Raw genomic sequence first — 17,717 nt, 5'->3', positions numbered from 1 at the left:
CCTGGCTTCCTTCCCCTCCTTCTCTGAGGGTACGTCTAAACTACATGGCTCCGTCGACGGAGCCACGTAGATTTGTTTGTTTGGCAAAGGGAAATGAAGCCGCGATTTAAATAATCGCGGCTTCATTTCAATTTAAATGGCTGCCGCGCTGAGCCGACAAACAGCTGATCAGCTGTTTGTCGGCTCAGCGTGCTAGTCTGGACGCTCCCCTGCCGACATGAAAGTCCTTTATCGACCTCCCCGGTAAACCTCATCCTACGAGGCATAACGGGGAGGTCAATAAAGGGCTTTCACGTCGGCAGGGGAGCGTCCAGACTAGCGCACTGAGCTGACAAACAGCTTATTCAAAGTAGGAATAAGATCCTCCGGAAAAGGGCTTTTTTTCCGGAGGATCGGGGCCAGTGTAGACGCTCTTTTCCGGCTTTTCTAAAAGCCGGAAAAAAGCGGCGGACATTTTTATTTAAATTCCGCGGGGGATATTTAAATCCCCCGTGGATTTCCCTATTGCGATCTCTGAAATTAACATGCCCCTTCCGGAAAAGGGGCCAGTGTAGACGTAGCCTTAGTGTTTAAAGTGCTCCCGGACTCCTTGTTTTTGCTGAAACAGACTAACGGGGGTGACCTCTGAAACCATTAATTAAATAGTCTGAGAGCCAAGAGCAAGCACTCCAGGGCTGTGTCTACACTGGGCCACTTATTCCGGAAAAGCGGCCGCTTTTCCGGAATAAGCTGTGAGCTGTCTACACTGGCCCCTTGAATTTCTGGAAAAGCAGTGATGATTTACTGTAAGAAATCAGCTGCTTTACTGGAAAAACTATGCTGCTCCCACTTGGGCAAAAGTCCTTTTTCTGGAAAACTGTTCCGGAAAAGGGCCAGTGTAGACAGCACAGTAGTCTTTTCCGGAAAAAAGCCCCGATCGCGAAAATGACGATCGGGGCTTTTTTCCGGAAAAGTGCGTCTACATTGGCCACAGACGCTTTTCCGGAAAAAGGGCTTTTCCGGAAAAGCAGCCTGCCAATGTAGACGCTCTTTTTCTGGAAATACTTATAACGGAAAACTGTTCCGTTTTAAGCATTTCCGGAAATTCATGCCAGTGTAGACGTAGCCCAGGAGTCTCCCTGTAGGCGAGGGGCCTGATTGTTTACTCGTTGAACAGAGCGAGTACTGGGTCAACTCCCCTTTATGCTCCCTGAGACAGGATTTGATGGTTGATCTCTTACTTCTCCAATGACTGGCCGAAGTGCTGACCTGGCAGATGCTCAGAGGTGAGGGCTCCTTTAGCCATTGATGTTGACAACTGGCCGTGTTACTCCACTTAACCATTGGCCACTAAACCTTTGTGCCACCCTCTGTCGTCCCGGGCTTTGGGTAGCTGCCCTGAAGGCAAAGAGGGGCAGGTTCAAATCCCCTTTTGTGCTTGTGGAGAAATGAGTTGACAGTGTGCTCTAGTGCCTTCAATTGCTCCACTTGAACTCTACATTCACCGGAACAGAGATAGCACTCAGAGTCCGCCATGGTGCGAGGGTGAGGGTGCTTGCTTGGTGTGCCGGTGCCCCTGGACTAGAGCAAATCCTGACAGGAGGGCCTCTGGCATGTGAGAGCAGGGTCCTTGTATCTGACCAAGAGGCCATTTGTAGGGCCTCTTGCTCCTTTTAATTAAAAAGGCCTTGCTGCTGGAGCAGTAAAATCCTGCCTCTCTCGAAAGTCCACCATGATCAGGATACAGGCCCAGGGAGCCAGCTGGCTTTTAGCTCAGAGGGCAGAGGCTCCTATACTCAGCTCCAGATTTAGCGCAAGAAAGTCCTGATCGCCATTTTAGCCATCGGGGTTTTTTTGCGCAAAACAGTTCTTCCCTGTCTACACTGGCCCTCTTGAGCAAGTAGTCTTGCGTAAGAGGGCTTTTTCCTGAGCGGGAGCATGAAAGTATTTGCGCAAGTAATACGGAGAGCAACCAAAATGATTAGGGGACTGGAGCATATGACCTATGAGGAGAGGCTGAGGGAGTTGGGTCTGTTTAGTCTGCAGAAGCGAAGAGTGAGGGAGGATTTGAGAGCAGCCTTCAACTACCTGAAGGGAGGTTCCAAAGAGGATGGAGAGAGGCTGTTCTCAGTAGTGACAGATGGCAGAACAAGGAGCAATGGTCTCAAGTTGTGGTGGGAGAGGTCCAGGTTGGATATTAGGAAAATCTATTTCACTAGGAGGGTGGTGAAGCACTGGGATGGGTTACCTAGGGAAGTAGTGGAGTCTCCATCCCTAGAGGTGTTTAAGTCTCAGCTTGACAAGGCCCTGGCCGGGTTGATTTAGTTGGGATTGGTCCTGCCTAGGGCAGGGGTCTGGACTTGATGACCTTCTGAGGTCTCTTCCAGCTCTATGGTTCTATGATAAGCAGCACTGATTTTGTACATTACAAAGTCAGTGCTTTTGCGCAAATTCAAGCAGCCAGTGTAGACAGCTGGCAAGTTTAAAATCTTGCCAGTCTAGACGCGCCCCTGGTGTGTAAGGGTGGGGTTTGAATGTGTGGGGTTTGTTTTTTAAAGAGAAGTGATTGGAACCTCGATTGCTTCTCTCTTAACGGAAAGGCCTGAGCGCTGGGCGAGCAGGTGTCAGCTGTGGGGGCTCGTTCAGTCTTTTCTGTTGAAGGGGGCCACTTTCAGTACATACTGAATGAGAATTGGACCAACCCCCTTCACCAAGCCCCTTGGTAGTTATGTGGCTTTGGTACCTGCCCTACAGCCAAAGATCAGCTGGTTCAACTTCCCTTTCTGCTGGGCGAATGGGAGCTGGCACCTTGTCTTAATGCTCAACTCTGACTATATATTAACTCGACCACAGGACACTCGCAGAGCCCTCGTGGGGTGGGGGTTAGGGTGCTGGCTTGGTGTGCAGGTGCCCCTGGATCAAATTCCTCCCTGCACCTCCCAGGTGAGCCTGAGGTGAGAGAGAGCACAGCCCTTGTACCACAGCAAGAGGCCATTTGCAGGGCCTCATGCTCTTTTTTTTATTTATTAAAAAGGCTTTGGTGCTGAGCAGTAAAGTCTCTCTAGTCCACCAGGTGGCAGGCACCCCACAGCATGCGCCTGCTCTTTGAGAGGTGTGATCTGGGGGCTGCCGCCTCCTGGGGAGAGTCATTGGTGAGCAAAACCTGCCCTGAGCCCCCTCTTTCCAAAGTCTACAGCATCATGAGAAAGAGAGGGGCTCAGGACAAGGCTAGCCCACCCCAAAGGATGCTCACCTAGGAGGCAGGAGAACCCAGCACCAACCCCTGCTAAACAGCTAAGGGTTCAAACCAGGGTTTCTTTCAACCTGGGCAAGTATCCTAGCCACTGGACTGGAGAGTGAAGTAGCTGGGTTCCCTGCTAGCAGCAGGGCAGAAGCTGTGAACCCTTTTAAAAGGGCTTGCAGCTCCAGCGCTGCACCTGGGAACACAAGTCCTTTTAAACTGCTTCTATTTAAAGGGCTCACACCTTCCAGGCAACGCTGGGGAAGGGGGCTGCAGGGCCTGGAACAGCCGCACAGGCCAGCTCAAAGCTCTAGGAGGTCTGGCTCCAATCCACTGAGAGGCTTTTATCCATCCCTGGCCTAACAGGACACAGCAATGCCCTCGGTGAAACAGCTTTGAAGGGCAGCACCTGCTGCCCTAACCCAGGAAGATCAGGGCGCACACAGCTCGGGAGACTTGAATCCACCCTGTTTTGCCCTCTAGCACCTGGACTAACCACCAGTCTACAGGGGAGCTGGGGATGCAGCCCTTCTTTCTTCTACATTTTCTTCATCGCTATTTATAAGCTGCTTTTATATCTACTCTTAAGCTTTCATCAAATAATCATTCCAGGTTATGACATATTTAACTCACTGAAACGAAGACGTTACTTTAAGCTAATCAGTCAGAGCAGGTTAGTGTGTTCAGAACGAAGTTCGTCACGTTTAGAAAAATGAAACACTAATTTATTTGGTGTGATTTTTCATAACAAGACATATAAATGAAATGTCACTGTATGTTTGTTACAAATGTTTCCAAAGCTTTTCGGCATAACAAAGGGGTTTTTTCTCTCAAAACTATTGTCAGAAGTAAAAGGGAAACTCGTTTGTCTGGCTCTCTGGAAGAAAAAGAATGTCATAGAATCCCAGGGCTGGCAGAGACCTCAGGAGTCATCAAGTCCAGCCCCCTGCCCAAAGTAGGACCAACCCCAACTAAATCAACCCAGCCAGGGCTTTCTCCAGCCAGGACTTAAAAACCTCCAGGGATGGAGATTCCACCCCCTCCCTAGGGAACCCATCCCAGTGCTTCACCACCCTCCTAGGGAAATAGTTTTTCCTAATATCCAACCTAGACCTCCCCCACTGTAACTTGAGACCATTGCTCCTTGTTCTGCCATCTGTCACTACTGTGACCATCCTCTCTCCATCCTCTTTGGAACTTCCCTTCAGGAAGTTGAAGGCTGCTCTCAAATCCCCCCTCACTCTTCTCTTCTGCAGACTAAACAAGCTCAAATCCCTCAGCCTCTCCTCATAGGTCATGTGCTCCAGCCCCCTAATCATTTTGGTTGCCCTCTGCTGGACCCTCTCCAATGCGTTCACATCCTTTCTGGAGTGAGGGGTCCGGAACTGGATACAATACTCCAGCTATGGCCTCACGAGAGCCGAATAAAGGGGAATAATCACTTCTCTGGATCTGCTGGCAATGCTCCTCCTAATGCAAACTAATATGCCATTCGCCTTCTTGGCTACAAGGGCGCCCTGTTGACTCATATCCAGCTTCTCATCCACTGTAATCCTCAGGCTCTTCTCTGCCAAACTGCTATTTAGTCAGTTGGTCCCTTTCGTGGCTCTCCTCAGTGGGGAGGATGAATAATGGATAGAAAGGACAGAAAGATTCTGGAAGCAAGTTTTTATACCATAGTAATTAAAATTAAAATGTGTATTTTAGAGAATGATGGTCGTTTTTGAGAATTTAATTAAAACAACATGTCTGAAGATCCAAGAATTGAAGGCTAAAGCTGAATGCTCAGATTGTGCATCTAAACACCCATGCAAGGATTTTTCAGAGATGTGATTTTTTATAATCTTCAGCAACAAACTAATGAATACTAATCTTCAGCAACAAACTAATTTAAAAGCCAACATTAAACTAAAAACTGGTAGAGATAGTAATGCACAATTCTTTTTGTCCTTGAATAGTTCCAGAGGGGGAGCTGGGTTAGTCTGATACAGGAAAAATTTAAAAAACAATTCATAGTCTTGCAGCACCTTAGAGACGAACAAAACATGTAATATGGTATCATGAGCTTTCGTGGACACAGTCCACTTCTTCAGATGAATGGAGTTTAAGGGTCCAGTTCTCTTATTTATAGCACAGCAAGGGGAAGAGGAGGAAAAGAAATTGTCAATTAGAGTGTCCATGCTAACTGAAGCTAATAAGAATACTTAGTACCCACTTTAAGTACACTTTGTTGTTGTTTTTTTGTGTGTCATTAGGAAGTGAAATGTAAAGGGTCATCCAGCTGACATCTTTGTTATCAAACTTACAAATGAAATTAAGCTCTGTAGCTTCCCTGTTGAGCTGGCTTTTGAAATTGGTTTGAAATAATACGGGGACTTTGAGATCCATTAATAAGTGCCCAGGCAAGTTAATAGGTTTGGCACAAGCATTGTAAATGGCTTCATTACCACTTAATGACTCTTTCACAGGTTCAGTTTTATGTGAATAGATCTAGAAAGCCAGAAGGCTTTTCACTTTTACGTTCACTTTCAGGAAGAGTCCTCAGTTTGCAAGGAGCAATAGCGTGTTGTGGCTACGTCTAGACAGAGGCGCTATTTTGGGATGCCTGAAGTATCCCAAAAGAGCAATTCTGCATCTTTAAGTGCACCCATTTTGAAATATATTTTGACATAAAGGGTGTGCTACGCCCATGTCCCTGTAACTCTCCTTCCATGAGGGTTAAGGGACTTTTCGGAACAGCGCTTTATTTCAAAATTTGGCACTGTGTAGACAGTGCCAAATTTCAAATTTACCTCGAAATAAGCTACACAATTTGCATAGCACAAATTGCATAGCTTATTTTGAAGAAAGGGTGCAGTGTAGACATACCCTGGGAGCCTTCAGGAATGGTCAGTATAGGGATAGCAAGAGAGAACAGGTTGAGCATTAAGACTAGGGGAGGCATTACCTCCCCTTGCCTCTTATACTCAGCCCGGGATGCAGGTGCTAGAAGCAGAGTGATAAGAAGTAACCTTACGTGGTGTGGGTACAGAGCGTAAGCCGGCTTCCAGCTCTCTCTGCCTAGGTATTGTCTTAAAGTGGCTAGAAATTTGTGAGCGACAGTTCCACATATGAAAAACAATTAATACGTTGAATACATTGAAGCATTTGTGAAAGTTTTAATTGAAAGATTTTCTCCCTCTCGGCCCCTGCCGCTTTTTCAGAGGAAAACTCCCATTTTCACTTTTAGAAATTCAGTCAATCTGACCGTTTAGAAATTGTTCTTAACTATTTTTACCCAGCTCTACATTTTAGACCACAATGAGATTGGTGGGAAATTGTTTCCTAATACTGTTTAACTGACCACCATGCATAGTGGGGTTGGAGGCTTTAATAGCTTTTTCTGATCAATGTAAGTAGGGCCAAACACTATTCAACTGGATTAATAGGGCCTCTATAAACACACATGCCAACTCGGATAATGGCCCACTGTCAGATGGTAGCCTCCAGGCAGAGTGGAGAAACGTAGGAACAACATTTTCTGGCAGTACAGTATCAGGCAAGAAAGGTAGTAGCATGAAGTGGTACATCTCAGCCTATTGTCCTAGGGTGTGATTACAGCTCCTGTAGACATATCTGAGCAAGCTCAGACCCCCAGAGCAGGGAAGTGGAAGCTGCATGCGTTAAACCCCCTTGAGCACTTCTCCAGGATTTTAGGTGGATTTGTACAGCTCCCACTGAAGCACGTGCTGCTGTGGTTACATTGGTCCAGGGCCTTGTGGAGACATACCTCCCTTAGCTACTCTGGAACTAGTAAGCACAAATAGCCCAGATGCCTAGTGGGGCCTTCACCCATGCCTCTATCCCATGGGGGTGGTGTTGGGATGATGCAGCTGTGGCTGAAGCCCACACTTCACTTGACTATACACAAGACAAGGTACACGTCTGGCTGCAATGGAGCAGAACCTCAGTGTGCTGCCAAGCTGTGATTGTGCAGGCTAGCAAACAGTGTAGAACAAGAAGGGGCTGGGCTGTGTAAAATTCTACCCATTGGCCCCTCGTGTTTCTGGAGGATTTGATTTTCAGCAAGGTTAGTTGGCGCGTGCACACCAGAACATGGCACTGCGTGCTGTGTACTAAAGCCAGTGTGGGGGGCAGCCATCCGAAAGCAAGTCACCCACTCTTTTGGGGAGACTAAATGGGCAGTGCACCCCTGCTATCGCTGACAGAAAAGCTCCCCCCTAGCAAGTGAGAGCCCTCACCGCCCTTTGGCTTTTTTCAAAGGCACCACTGCCCTCAGAGAATCAGTAAGTCCATCTAGATGGTGGTTTGAAATGAGTTACAAGGAGTGCATCCAGCAGCAAAATGCTTTTCTATTTTCAGCCCAGCTGTCTGCTGTACAGTGAGTGGATGATAATGTTCGAGTGGCTTGATATGCAACTATCAGGGCTATGCCTATGCCTATGGTGCAGCTAGAGTGCAGTCATTGCCAGCTTCAGGAGACATACATGCAGTAGCTTTGACTGAATGACGGTGCTCAAAACGGAGGTATCCACAGTGGCACAGGCGGCAGCGGCAGCTAGCTGCCTGAATGCACACCCATGGTGTGGGGAGGGGATGAGGCTCTGGTGACTAGCCTGTGCATGGTGACAATACTTCTGCTTTAAGTCTGCTAGCTCAACCAAAGCCACTGCACAGACACCTACTGGAGCTGGAAATTACACCGTCAGCTGAGCCTCAGCACTTTGAGTCAGAGGGGGTGGGTGGGAGGGGGGGGTGTGTACACATGCAAAAGTTTTGATTCCAGGGAGCTGATGGAACAGCCAAAATCAGTGTAAAGGATGATGAGCCTTTAGTGGAGGTTAGTTGATAAATCAACGGAGGGAGCAGGTTAATGATCTGAGACAGCAGGCTGCCAAATGGGTAATTTTTGCACATGGTGCATTTCACTGGCCCTAGGCAAATGAAGCTTTAGGCAAATCCGCCTAGGGCTGGGAATGCACGACTACTCTCTTGGGTAGGTAGTTAACAAGCACTATTAGTTTAATGTGCAAGAGCATTTGTTATCTTGGTGCGGAGATGCAGCTAATGACTCCTGTGGGCTTGGTTCAGATTCTAGTGTGGCACACGAGGACAGAAAAACCCGTGCTGGTGAACGAGGGAAAGAAAGGCTTCACAGATCCCAACGTGGAAATCTGACGCTGCATGGCTGAGCGGAGATGAAACAGGTACACCCCTCGTCTCTACCCAGAGGGAGGAGAGGACCGGAGGAATCTTTCAAGGGAAGTACGAACGTACCTGCACTCTGTCTCTCTCTGAAAGCCAAGTTTGAGAGAGGAGAATGTGTGTGTATAAAGCAGGGACACAGGCCCAGCAGGACCCCCCAGCAGGCTCTCTGCTTCTTGCAGCTGCCATTGGCCAGGAATTGTTTGGAGGGCAGGCAGTGTGTGAAATATCCCCCCTGGCTCACAGTGCTAAGAGCCACACACGGCCTCCGCTGCTGGCCACTCTGAGTGCCATGTGGGGGTGGAGCAGGCAGGGAGCCTGGGTGAGAGACCTGCTGGGCTGCTGGCTGGGAGCCACCAAGGTAAGTGCACTGGCACCCGCAGCCCCTCCAACCCTCTGCAGCCCTAGTTCTGCACCCAGACCCTCTCAGACTCTGCACTTCAGTCCCCCGCCCCAGGTCACAATTCTCTTCCAGACCCTTCACCCCCTCCTCTCCTGCTCTTCAAGGTCAAAATCTTCTGTGCCTCTATCCCCTCCCAGAATGCTGCACTCCAATCCCTTGCCCCAAGTCTCAATGCTCTGCCAGACCCCCCATTCCCTCCTGTACTCCAGTCCCCTACCTAGTGCTCCCTTCTGCATCCAACCTCCACCCCAGACCTTGAAACTCCCCTCTCAATATCATGGAAGAGTGCAGCCCCTGACCACTTACCAAATTCTTGGAGTGCCCTCTCATCCCCCAATAAAAAATGATTGCCTGCTCCTGGTATAAAGGATGGGGCGATATTTAAAGGGGACAGGTAAGGCCCAGAAAAGGGTGGTATTTTAGAAAATGAGGGTGAAAAAAAATCTCAAGAGAATGATGGTCTGGTTAATAACTGACAGGATGGTGAAAAAAGAAAAGGAACCTGATACTAGAACAACCTGGAGAGGAGAGTCCTGAAAGAGGGAAAGGGTTGGAAGTGAACTTTACAATGAGGGGGAACTTTACAAGGCAAATTAATAATGTGGACCCTGCTACCGTACGTGGATTCCCACTAAGCCTCACTGTGGGTGTTTCAGAGGCTGCACACTCCACTGGGACACCGTGTCAGGGCAAGGTGGTGCAAGCTGCCCGGTTGTTATACGTAGCTGCTTTCTGTAGAGAGGACATCACTTTCCTGGGCTGTCACATACTCCCTTTTGCCAGCACCTAGATGCCTCGCACCAACAATCACACCACTAGGCTTGCTCGAAAGGGCAGCAATGAGGCACAGGGGTAACACACCCACTGGTTGCTTTTGCTTTGCAGCAGATTCCCTCTTGTAAGAGCTTGCTCTCAGCCTGGAGGCTCTTCTCGACAGCAGCCAGCCAGAGACACACGCAGCTGCAAGGACTGCTCCTGACTTTCAAGTGTTAAACGTATGAAAAACAAGCAAGTTAGAACAACAAACCAAACCTGCACTGCTCAGACTCTCCCGACCTTCCTCCTGGACTCTGAACCGGGCCCTCTGGAGACAGAGAAAAAGCACAGAAACCGCAGCACTGACCTCGCCCTCAATACAAGGGGCAAAGCCTGCGGGATGCTTGGACTGGAAGGAGCGTGTGCAGGGCACAATGCACTCGAGAGGAGGCCTACCTGGAGCTGTCTTCCAGACCCCGGGGCTGGCTTCACAGGGTGTCACAGCAAGGGTGAGATGCATCAGGAGGAGCATGACACCTTGCTGGAGACGCACATACCTTGTGTCTGTGTGCAGCAGTGCTCTGGTTGTGCAGGATACATCTGCACTCAGAGTCAGCACCTTTGCCCTTAATTTTGAACCTACTTACTCAGTATTTATTACACTGCACAAGGGTGAAAGGCAAGGCAGGTAACAGCTAACCAAGTATCTTTGCTCTCTTTCCAACCTGTCCCCCTTTCATCAGCCCCATGGCTTGGAGGATCTGACATACCTCTGTGTACTTGTACTGACTTGTCTACAGCATCTGTGGCCACACTCATCCTCCACGCTAAAGTAACGGAAGGTGGGTTTGAATCCTCCAGCTGAGGCCTAGCCTGGCTGAGACAAGCTTTAGGTGTCGGGCTCCCTGAAGTGCGCACCTACCTCAAGACGCATTTTATTTTTAACAATACGGGAGGGAACCACTCAGCATGTCACTGAACGATGCTGCAGTCTCCATCCCCTACCCTAGGTCTAACTTCCAATGTTCACTGGAAAGACGGAATCGCTGAGCAACAAGCAACCCCGCCTCCTTCTATTACTCCCCACCTTCTTTAGTCGATTTAGGAATGATTTTAATGTCCTTCAGCCTCCCCCCATTTCAGGGCCACATTACTTCTGAAAACCAGAGTCACGACATGGTACCAACCAAGTCAGTGGAGCAGTCCGATACTTGCCATTCTCTAGAAGAGCACACAGCAAGGTTGTCCGGTGCTCTGTAGCTTCCCCGACAGTATCTCGATGTTGCTCCCACACCTGATTCCACAAAGGGAGGAGTAAAAATAATAATTTGAAAAAATACCAGCACAAAATAATCTTAACCCAAACAACCTGAAATACCTGAAACCTTAGTGCTGCATGTGGTTTCTTCCTTCCTCCAGGAGAAAGTTACTTGGATGGTTTTTTTTGACTGCTCTGCACAAGAAAGAGATGCATCAAAAGTGGAGGGGAAGCAGCAGTCTCTAGTATCTTAGGTGATGCTTCTATGTCTGAAACTCAGACACTGACGGGGTGACACACAAAAGGAAGTTAATCAATTCCCGTCCGCCCGCTTTCCAGCCCCTTTTTTAAAAATGGTTTTCCTAGACTGCTGCTTAGGTTTGGTCAGACTTCAAAATCTAATCAATCCCCCCTTCTTTTGGAAAAGTCTGAAGCACAATTTTACATGTGAATTAAAGGAAAATGTAATCCTGTAAAGAGACTCAACTTATTTTTTTAACCCATAACAGCATATAAAATTAAAATACATAGAATATTTCTTGCAGAGTATTAGCTTCAGTGGGCAGAAAAGGCTCATTGGACTAATAGTGACAAATCTATATTTCCTAATATTTAAAAAACAAATTATTTTGAATTTTTATTTTCCCTGCTGTATTTATCAAAACAGTCACTGGGGGGATAGTTACCTTCTGTAGCTGAAAAGGTTGTGTAGTTTCCATTCATGGAAGCCTGGCTACATAGCTTCTGTGAAAACCTTCCTTTATACACAGTGGCTGAAATCCAAACTGGACAGCAATGATTTTATGCAACTGGTATCCACTTGCATTTTGGGAACAGTCATTGTTAGCTCATGTTAAACAGTGGTGCTCTGCATCAAAGCAGCTGTATTCCATTATTATACAAGCCTCCTGAGTGCAGCACTCAGTCTGTGTATCTTAAAGGGGGAACAATGAGGTATTTTCAAAAGGGTTACAAAGTTGTCATGATAGTCTTCAAGTTGTTTTCAACTGATGTCCTAGCCGCATGTCTGTTTGTTTATTATAACAACCCTGCTGGATTGCAGCCTTCCATCCTCTGTAGGGAACAACTCTTGGTAAAATGCAAAGGGTCAAGTCCTAAAGACAACCCCGCAAATACAAATACACTCCACCCTCCTTAGAAGATCAGCTACAGGAGACTAAGCCTTTTCAGTTGGTATGGTGGATATCATGGGCTCCGGGTCCAGGAGAGCAGAAGTCAAGATAGGCACTGATTAGGATGGAGGATGGAGTGTATTACAGCTGCACTGTCTGTTCTCAGTTTTAATTAAACTGTATTTAATTTGTTAAATAAAATTAAATATGGTTTTTAAATGTTAAAATTCCTGTGAAATTGATTGTTACTGCCTTTACCAGCTGGGTAGGTCTGACTCCTCTATCTACATGGGGGAAAATTACTCCCCCAAGTACTGACCTGACTCCTCTTTTAAAGCTGCTCCAGGTCAGAGAGCATGTTGGTTGCAGGAGACATGACCTGCTCTTGGACACAGCCAATTGCACACTTACGGCTACAGCATGAGAGTTTGAGGATATGTAAACCATCTTCCCTGTACATTAAGTGGGGGGGGGAGGGAGGTGAGCAGGTTTTCAGAGAGAGCAATGGCTCTTTTCAATATTTGAAATATTGCATTGAAAAGAGCTGCAATATTTGATTTGTCAAACAGGGATCCCAGCTGGAGATTACCGAGGTGGGGAGTTAGAACATAATCACCACAGTGCTTCTTTCCCAGGCTCCCTTATCCCTGTTTGTTTTACATCAGTTCAAAAAGAAGCCCTGAAAAAAGCATAGCTAGAACCTACCAGAGCGCGCTGATTTGTGTTCTCCCAGGTAACCGGTCTAGCTCTCCCTCAGTTGAAGTCTGGGTCCTGTTCATACACAGGAGGACACGGTCTCCTATCAAGGATAACTAATGCTAGCTTTGCTCATGAACGCTTCCCCTGAGGTCAATGGGGAGCTGTGAGGAGATGGGATTTGGGCCCCTTAAGTATGAAGTATTACAGCTGGGAGTAAAAAGTGTGTCTGGTGGGCAAGTGGCTAAGTAATAAGTTGAATCTAAAGCAGTGGGCTGCTTATCCATTCCCGCTTCTGAACCTGCTCTGAACTGGAACCCTAGTTTGACAGGACAGTCCTGCACGGGTGGAGGCTGACAAAGGAGAAACACAGGTAACTTTAAAAACTGGTTTGAGTTTTCCCCACAAAAAAAGAGAACCTCAGAATATTAAAAACTGTTAACATCCAAAATGTCTTCCAACAACTGAACAAACCAAACCCCTTCTCCACACAAAGACGGTTTCAATTCTGCCTGAAAGCACAGCAGAATGTTCTTCATCCCGTTCTTCTGTCTCACAGAAATTCTCTCCCTTCTCGTCAAACAGGAGATGCATTCATCTTGGGCCGGGGCCTGGGCTCCACTCAGATGGTTCCCTCCCTCCCAACAGCCTATTTTACTCTTTGCCCCTAGGTTGTCCATTACATCACAGCTACCACTGAAAGCTGGAGGCCAGCTGTCGTGTTGAGGGCTAGATGTCCTGGGACAAAATGACGGACTCACTTCTCGGGGTGAGCCATGTCTACCTCCTAAACTTGTTGCCAGAGAGCCGATCTTTTACACTGGTCTAGTGGGAATTAACAAGCCACGCTGTACTTGGACTGATGTGTCCCCATGCATTTATCCATAACAGGAGGCAGCTCTTCTGCTCAGTCTATATAGTGGGTCCTTCCTAGATAAGGCAAATCTAGGGATTGTATGATCCAGCCTGGGATGCGCTCTTCAAAAACGATAATCTACGGAATAAAGAGATAGGGGAGGGGAAGGGAAATGCCTTTAAAACTACAATCACTGCTCTTTCCATCAGGGAAATACTTTGGGATCTTGGAGATCAAGGCTGAGTTTTGGGGGGATGATGGCAGGATGTTCCCATGGAAGGGAATATGGCCAATACACCAGCCCACTGGTTCCAGAGTGTACCCAAACACGGAATCCATATGTTCTACTCGGTATAGCCCCGATGTCAAGGGATCAGTCTAAGACTCCACAGCAGTGAAAAGCGTAAGCAGCTCCCCAGACAGGTGCCTTTGACTGTTGAGTTGTGCTGCCCTTCAAATTCTATGTGCAAGACTGATCCAAAGTCAGTGCTCACCACATCTGCTTTCTTGCACTGCCAGCCAAGGAACAGTGCTGCTCCAGCACAGAAAGGGCCACCCCCCATTTTGCATCGGCAGATGAATGGCAGTTTTCAGGCGCTGATCATTCCTAGCTGTTCCTAGACAGACCTGAGTCCAAAAAGCATCTTGAAGAGGCAGCCTCTCACCCAAGCCTGGCAGTGGGGGGTGGGAGAGGATAAAGGGAGCAATTGCCCTGGGACCCGGGGTTCCAAAAGGATCCGGGGCTCCCAGCTGCCACCACTACTTCAGCAGCAGTGATGCCAGGAGCCCCAGGCCCTTAAAATTGCGAAGGGCGGGCGGGGGATGCTCGGGGCCCAGCATGGTGTGCTTTGGGCAGCACCGAGGGCTGGATGCCCATGGGCCTGCCCCTTACTTCTGGGAGCACAGAGCCAGCCCTGCCCTACACCTTGCCCAGGGTCTGCAGAGACTGTCAGTTCGCCTGCTCTCTCACCTCATTGTTTCCAGGCTTCAGCCAAGTTGCCGGGAGGTAGAGCGTTTCCTGAGGTCCGATTTTCCAGTAGCGTCCCAAGTTCTTTCCATTGACAAACACAACTCCTTTTTCCCAGCCCTACAATGACAACACGGCAGAGTTACTGAGGAGCCTGCACTCCATAGCTCACAGGACTAGCCCACCGAGACTCTCGCGTTCTTCCCGGCCTCCTGCTTTCGCCACCACTCTTTAGCTCTTAGAACAGTGTTTCTTAAACTTTTTAAGACTGACGAACACCAAGGATTTTTTGTCGAGGGGGGAAAAAAGGTTGGGGGGAAGTTATTGAGCAAAAATAAAGGTCACCTGCCCCTTTAAATGCAGCCATTTTGAACTCTGTTCTCTGCGGCACACCGGTGCGCAGAGAACACAGTTTAAGAAACACTGTCTTAGAAAGAGTTATTCAGACAGATTGTTAAAACCACCATATTCCACTCCAGCCCTGCCACTAACATCTCTTCATAACTGAGGAGGACTGTGCCCTGTACCTCTCCCAAAACTGATCTGCCAAAGGCGGAACAAAATCACCACACTTGTTTGCAGCAGTAGCTAGAGGTCTTCACCAAGAATCGGGGCCCCGTGGTGCTAGGAGATCTTCCCCTACCATTGCCTGCATTCTTTGCAAGCCACACACGTTAATCATTGTGCTATATTATCCATACGCTTTGTCTTACAAACTGCACTGAGACATGAACACTAGTTCAGTGGAATCACAAAGATTGCACTGGCAGGGACTCAAATGAAACAGAAGAGGAAAACGTTCAAGATTTGTACAATACACATAGCACTTCATCTTCAGTGCTGTCCACAGACAGCGTCACCCTCAAACCCCAGGTGTTGGCGAAGGTTCCATAGCACTGCCCCCCTTGACAGATAGCACAGACAAGGGATGCGACTGCCCCGTATCTCACTAGACTCAGGCACTCACAGTTTTGCACTCATGGCTGCTAACTCTTCGCCATCAGAAAAGGAATAGCACCTAATGTATGTGAAGCGGGTGTCATGAGTAGCTTGGTCTGGATGCTGGTAGATGGGCAGGCCAGAACTTCCTGCATTAGTCTCAGCATGGCCTGCGACGATGGAAGCCACGTTTATCTGAACATGCAGCCTTCACGGGTGGCCTTCTTTACCACAGATCCATGAAGACTGCTATGTGGTGCCTGAGCCTGCCCTCAGACAGGGTGGTGTCTGTTGGAGCGGTTACGCCAGGGTCTCTTTCCAGCCATATGAAAAGAAGCAGATGGTAACTAAGAGACGCACCTCGAGTTTCAGGAAAGTGTCCCGAGGTAGATACTGCACTTGCAGGTTTCCCCTTAAGAATGCAGGACCCATGGCATAATCCGGGACAGTGCTCCAGGCAGTAAAACCTCGCAAGCTGTGAGGGAAAGACAAACACAGTTAACAGAAGGAAAGCAACTTCCTGACAGGCACCATTCATGGATCTAGGCTGGACTCTCACTTCAAACAGGAGGCCTCCATAGGGCACCAGTTGTTACAGTGAGGTACCTATTCACCGCCCTGCCTGAAAGGTGCAGCGATTGCTGCCCTCTGGCACTGGTTTAGGCACAGATATCCAGCATGGGGACTTGGCTGTTCATTCAAGAAGGCACCCGCCTATCACCTTCCCTACTTCCAACTTAATCCCCTACTAAAAGAGACTTTGGCCTTCACCTTTCTTTGTAAGCAAGGTGAAGGTTTCTATTCTGAACGCAGCAAGAGACGATGTGCTGCTACTGTTCTCTCTGCCTTGCCAGAAGTGACTATCCCTACTTCAGGCTGATCTCGGACCACACTGGTCTCCTACTGCATTCAAGGAGCTCATCTTAAGTAACAGAGATCTATCCCGGGTATTCCTGAAGGGCCCATCACACTTCCAAGGTTTCCTTGTAGCAGGAGACAACACATGGGATACTGGCAAGGCCCCTGATTTGCACTCTGCATAGGCAAATAGTTTGGGACAGTGCATTCTTAATGTACATCTATGCTGCCCAAAAATACCCCACCCACCTGTTCTTAACTCAGGATAAAATAGCAGCGAATGCACAGCAACTTAGCTTTTAACCTGGGTTAGCAGCTCGAGTTACAATCATGAGGAGAGCCTGGGGCTGAGGATGAACTGCTCCTGCCTACGAAGCAGTGTTGCCATGTCTCCAATACTCTTTTCACCCCCTGGCTAATGACAGTCAGGTAACTCAAGTTAAGAACACACGCTTTTGAAACTAAGCTGATGGGTTCATGACTCTGGTAATTCTCTTCCTCCATTGGCTTGACACTTTTGGGGTGTGCTCAGAGGCTTATATCTGCACACCGAATAACGTTCCCTCTAATTGCTTTCCATGCATGTGCAGAATAAATATTATTGTATGCACTGAGGCACATGCTGATGTGCACCACAAATAGAAACACATGCTGCCTGCTGTGGGCACTCTGCTAATCAGCTGGGCAGCATTTGAATCAATCCTGGATAGCTGCAAGTGCTCAACTTAGAGAGGGAACAGTGACCCAAAGTAAGTGGCACGAGAGGCGGGAAGCTTAGGAGTTTAAGTTGGCTTTGATCCATTTCTGCTATGTTGTCGAATGTTTTGAAAAAAGACTCTAAACATGCCCAGAGGCTAGTGATATGAAGGGAAACACGAGGCCCTGTGATCTAATCAACACTTCCCTGGGAAAAACTGTTCAGACTTCACCGGTTAAAAAAAGGGAAAATGCCTGGAATGTGCAACCTCACACTGCACCTGAGGCTTGCCTAAACCCACAAAGTACTGCTTTTATTGCACCAGGACGCAAAGTCCCTAGTGCAGATGCAGTCAAAGGCGATTTCTAGCACTATAGCTTATTTCCCTTCCTCTAAAACAAGGGGAATAAGATATGCCAGTACAGAAAGCACCTTTTTACTGGTGCAACTCCACACCTGGGGCTGTACAGTATAACTACTGGTAAAAGATTCATACCCTTCATCAAAATTATTTACCAGTACAAAACCAGTGCACAGACTAGGGACATTCAATTAAGATAAACTAACTGAACAGTCAATGGGATTTCTATTGACTGTCTGATTAGTCTATACAGGCACCTCCGCCTTTGAACTGTAGCAAGAGCCCTGTCAGGGAACATAGGGCCAGCAGGGACCCCATATGCTCTCTGCGGCCCTTGAGCCTTTGAAATGTACAAGAACCCTGCTGGG

At 48.0% G+C, this 17,717-nt stretch overlaps 2 protein-coding genes across 8 annotated transcripts in view; one reads left to right on the top strand and one right to left on the bottom strand.

Annotated features, from left to right (window-relative positions):
- Window positions 1-10,944, top strand: part of LOC102452466 (galactosylgalactosylxylosylprotein 3-beta-glucuronosyltransferase 1) — a 70,111-nt gene extending 59,167 nt beyond the window's left edge. For 3 of the 4 annotated variants that reach the window (XM_075909386.1, XM_075909383.1, XM_075909385.1), the window contains 2 exons: window positions 8,312-8,427; window positions 9,714-10,944. In XM_075909386.1, coding sequence (XP_075765501.1) covers window positions 8,312-8,398 — 87 coding nt within the window. In that variant the 3' untranslated portion in view covers window positions 8,399-8,427; window positions 9,714-10,944. The remainder of the gene's footprint in view (window positions 1-8,311; window positions 8,428-9,713) is intronic. The other variant, XM_075909384.1, reaches the window with a different exon arrangement.
- Window positions 10,945-13,045: 2,101 nt separating this feature from the next.
- The window catches only part of LOC102448929 (beta-galactosidase-1-like protein 2), a 52,947-nt gene continuing 48,275 nt past the window's right edge, over window positions 13,046-17,717 (bottom strand). For all 4 annotated transcript variants that reach the window (XM_075909377.1, XM_075909381.1, XM_075909378.1 and 1 more), the window contains 3 exons: window positions 15,794-15,908; window positions 14,498-14,614; window positions 13,046-13,665 (listed from right to left, as the gene is read on the bottom strand). In XM_075909377.1, coding sequence (XP_075765492.1) covers window positions 13,579-13,665; window positions 14,498-14,614; window positions 15,794-15,908 — 319 coding nt within the window. In that variant the 3' untranslated portion in view covers window positions 13,046-13,578. The remainder of the gene's footprint in view (window positions 13,666-14,497; window positions 14,615-15,793; window positions 15,909-17,717) is intronic.

Source organism: Pelodiscus sinensis, chromosome 26 (assembly GCF_049634645.1).
Source record: "Pelodiscus sinensis isolate JC-2024 chromosome 26, ASM4963464v1, whole genome shotgun sequence".
Classification (NCBI taxonomy): Eukaryota; Metazoa; Chordata; order Testudines; family Trionychidae; genus Pelodiscus; species Pelodiscus sinensis.
The sequence above is the reverse complement of the archived record's forward strand: the minus strand, read 5'-3'. Positions and strand labels throughout refer to the sequence as shown.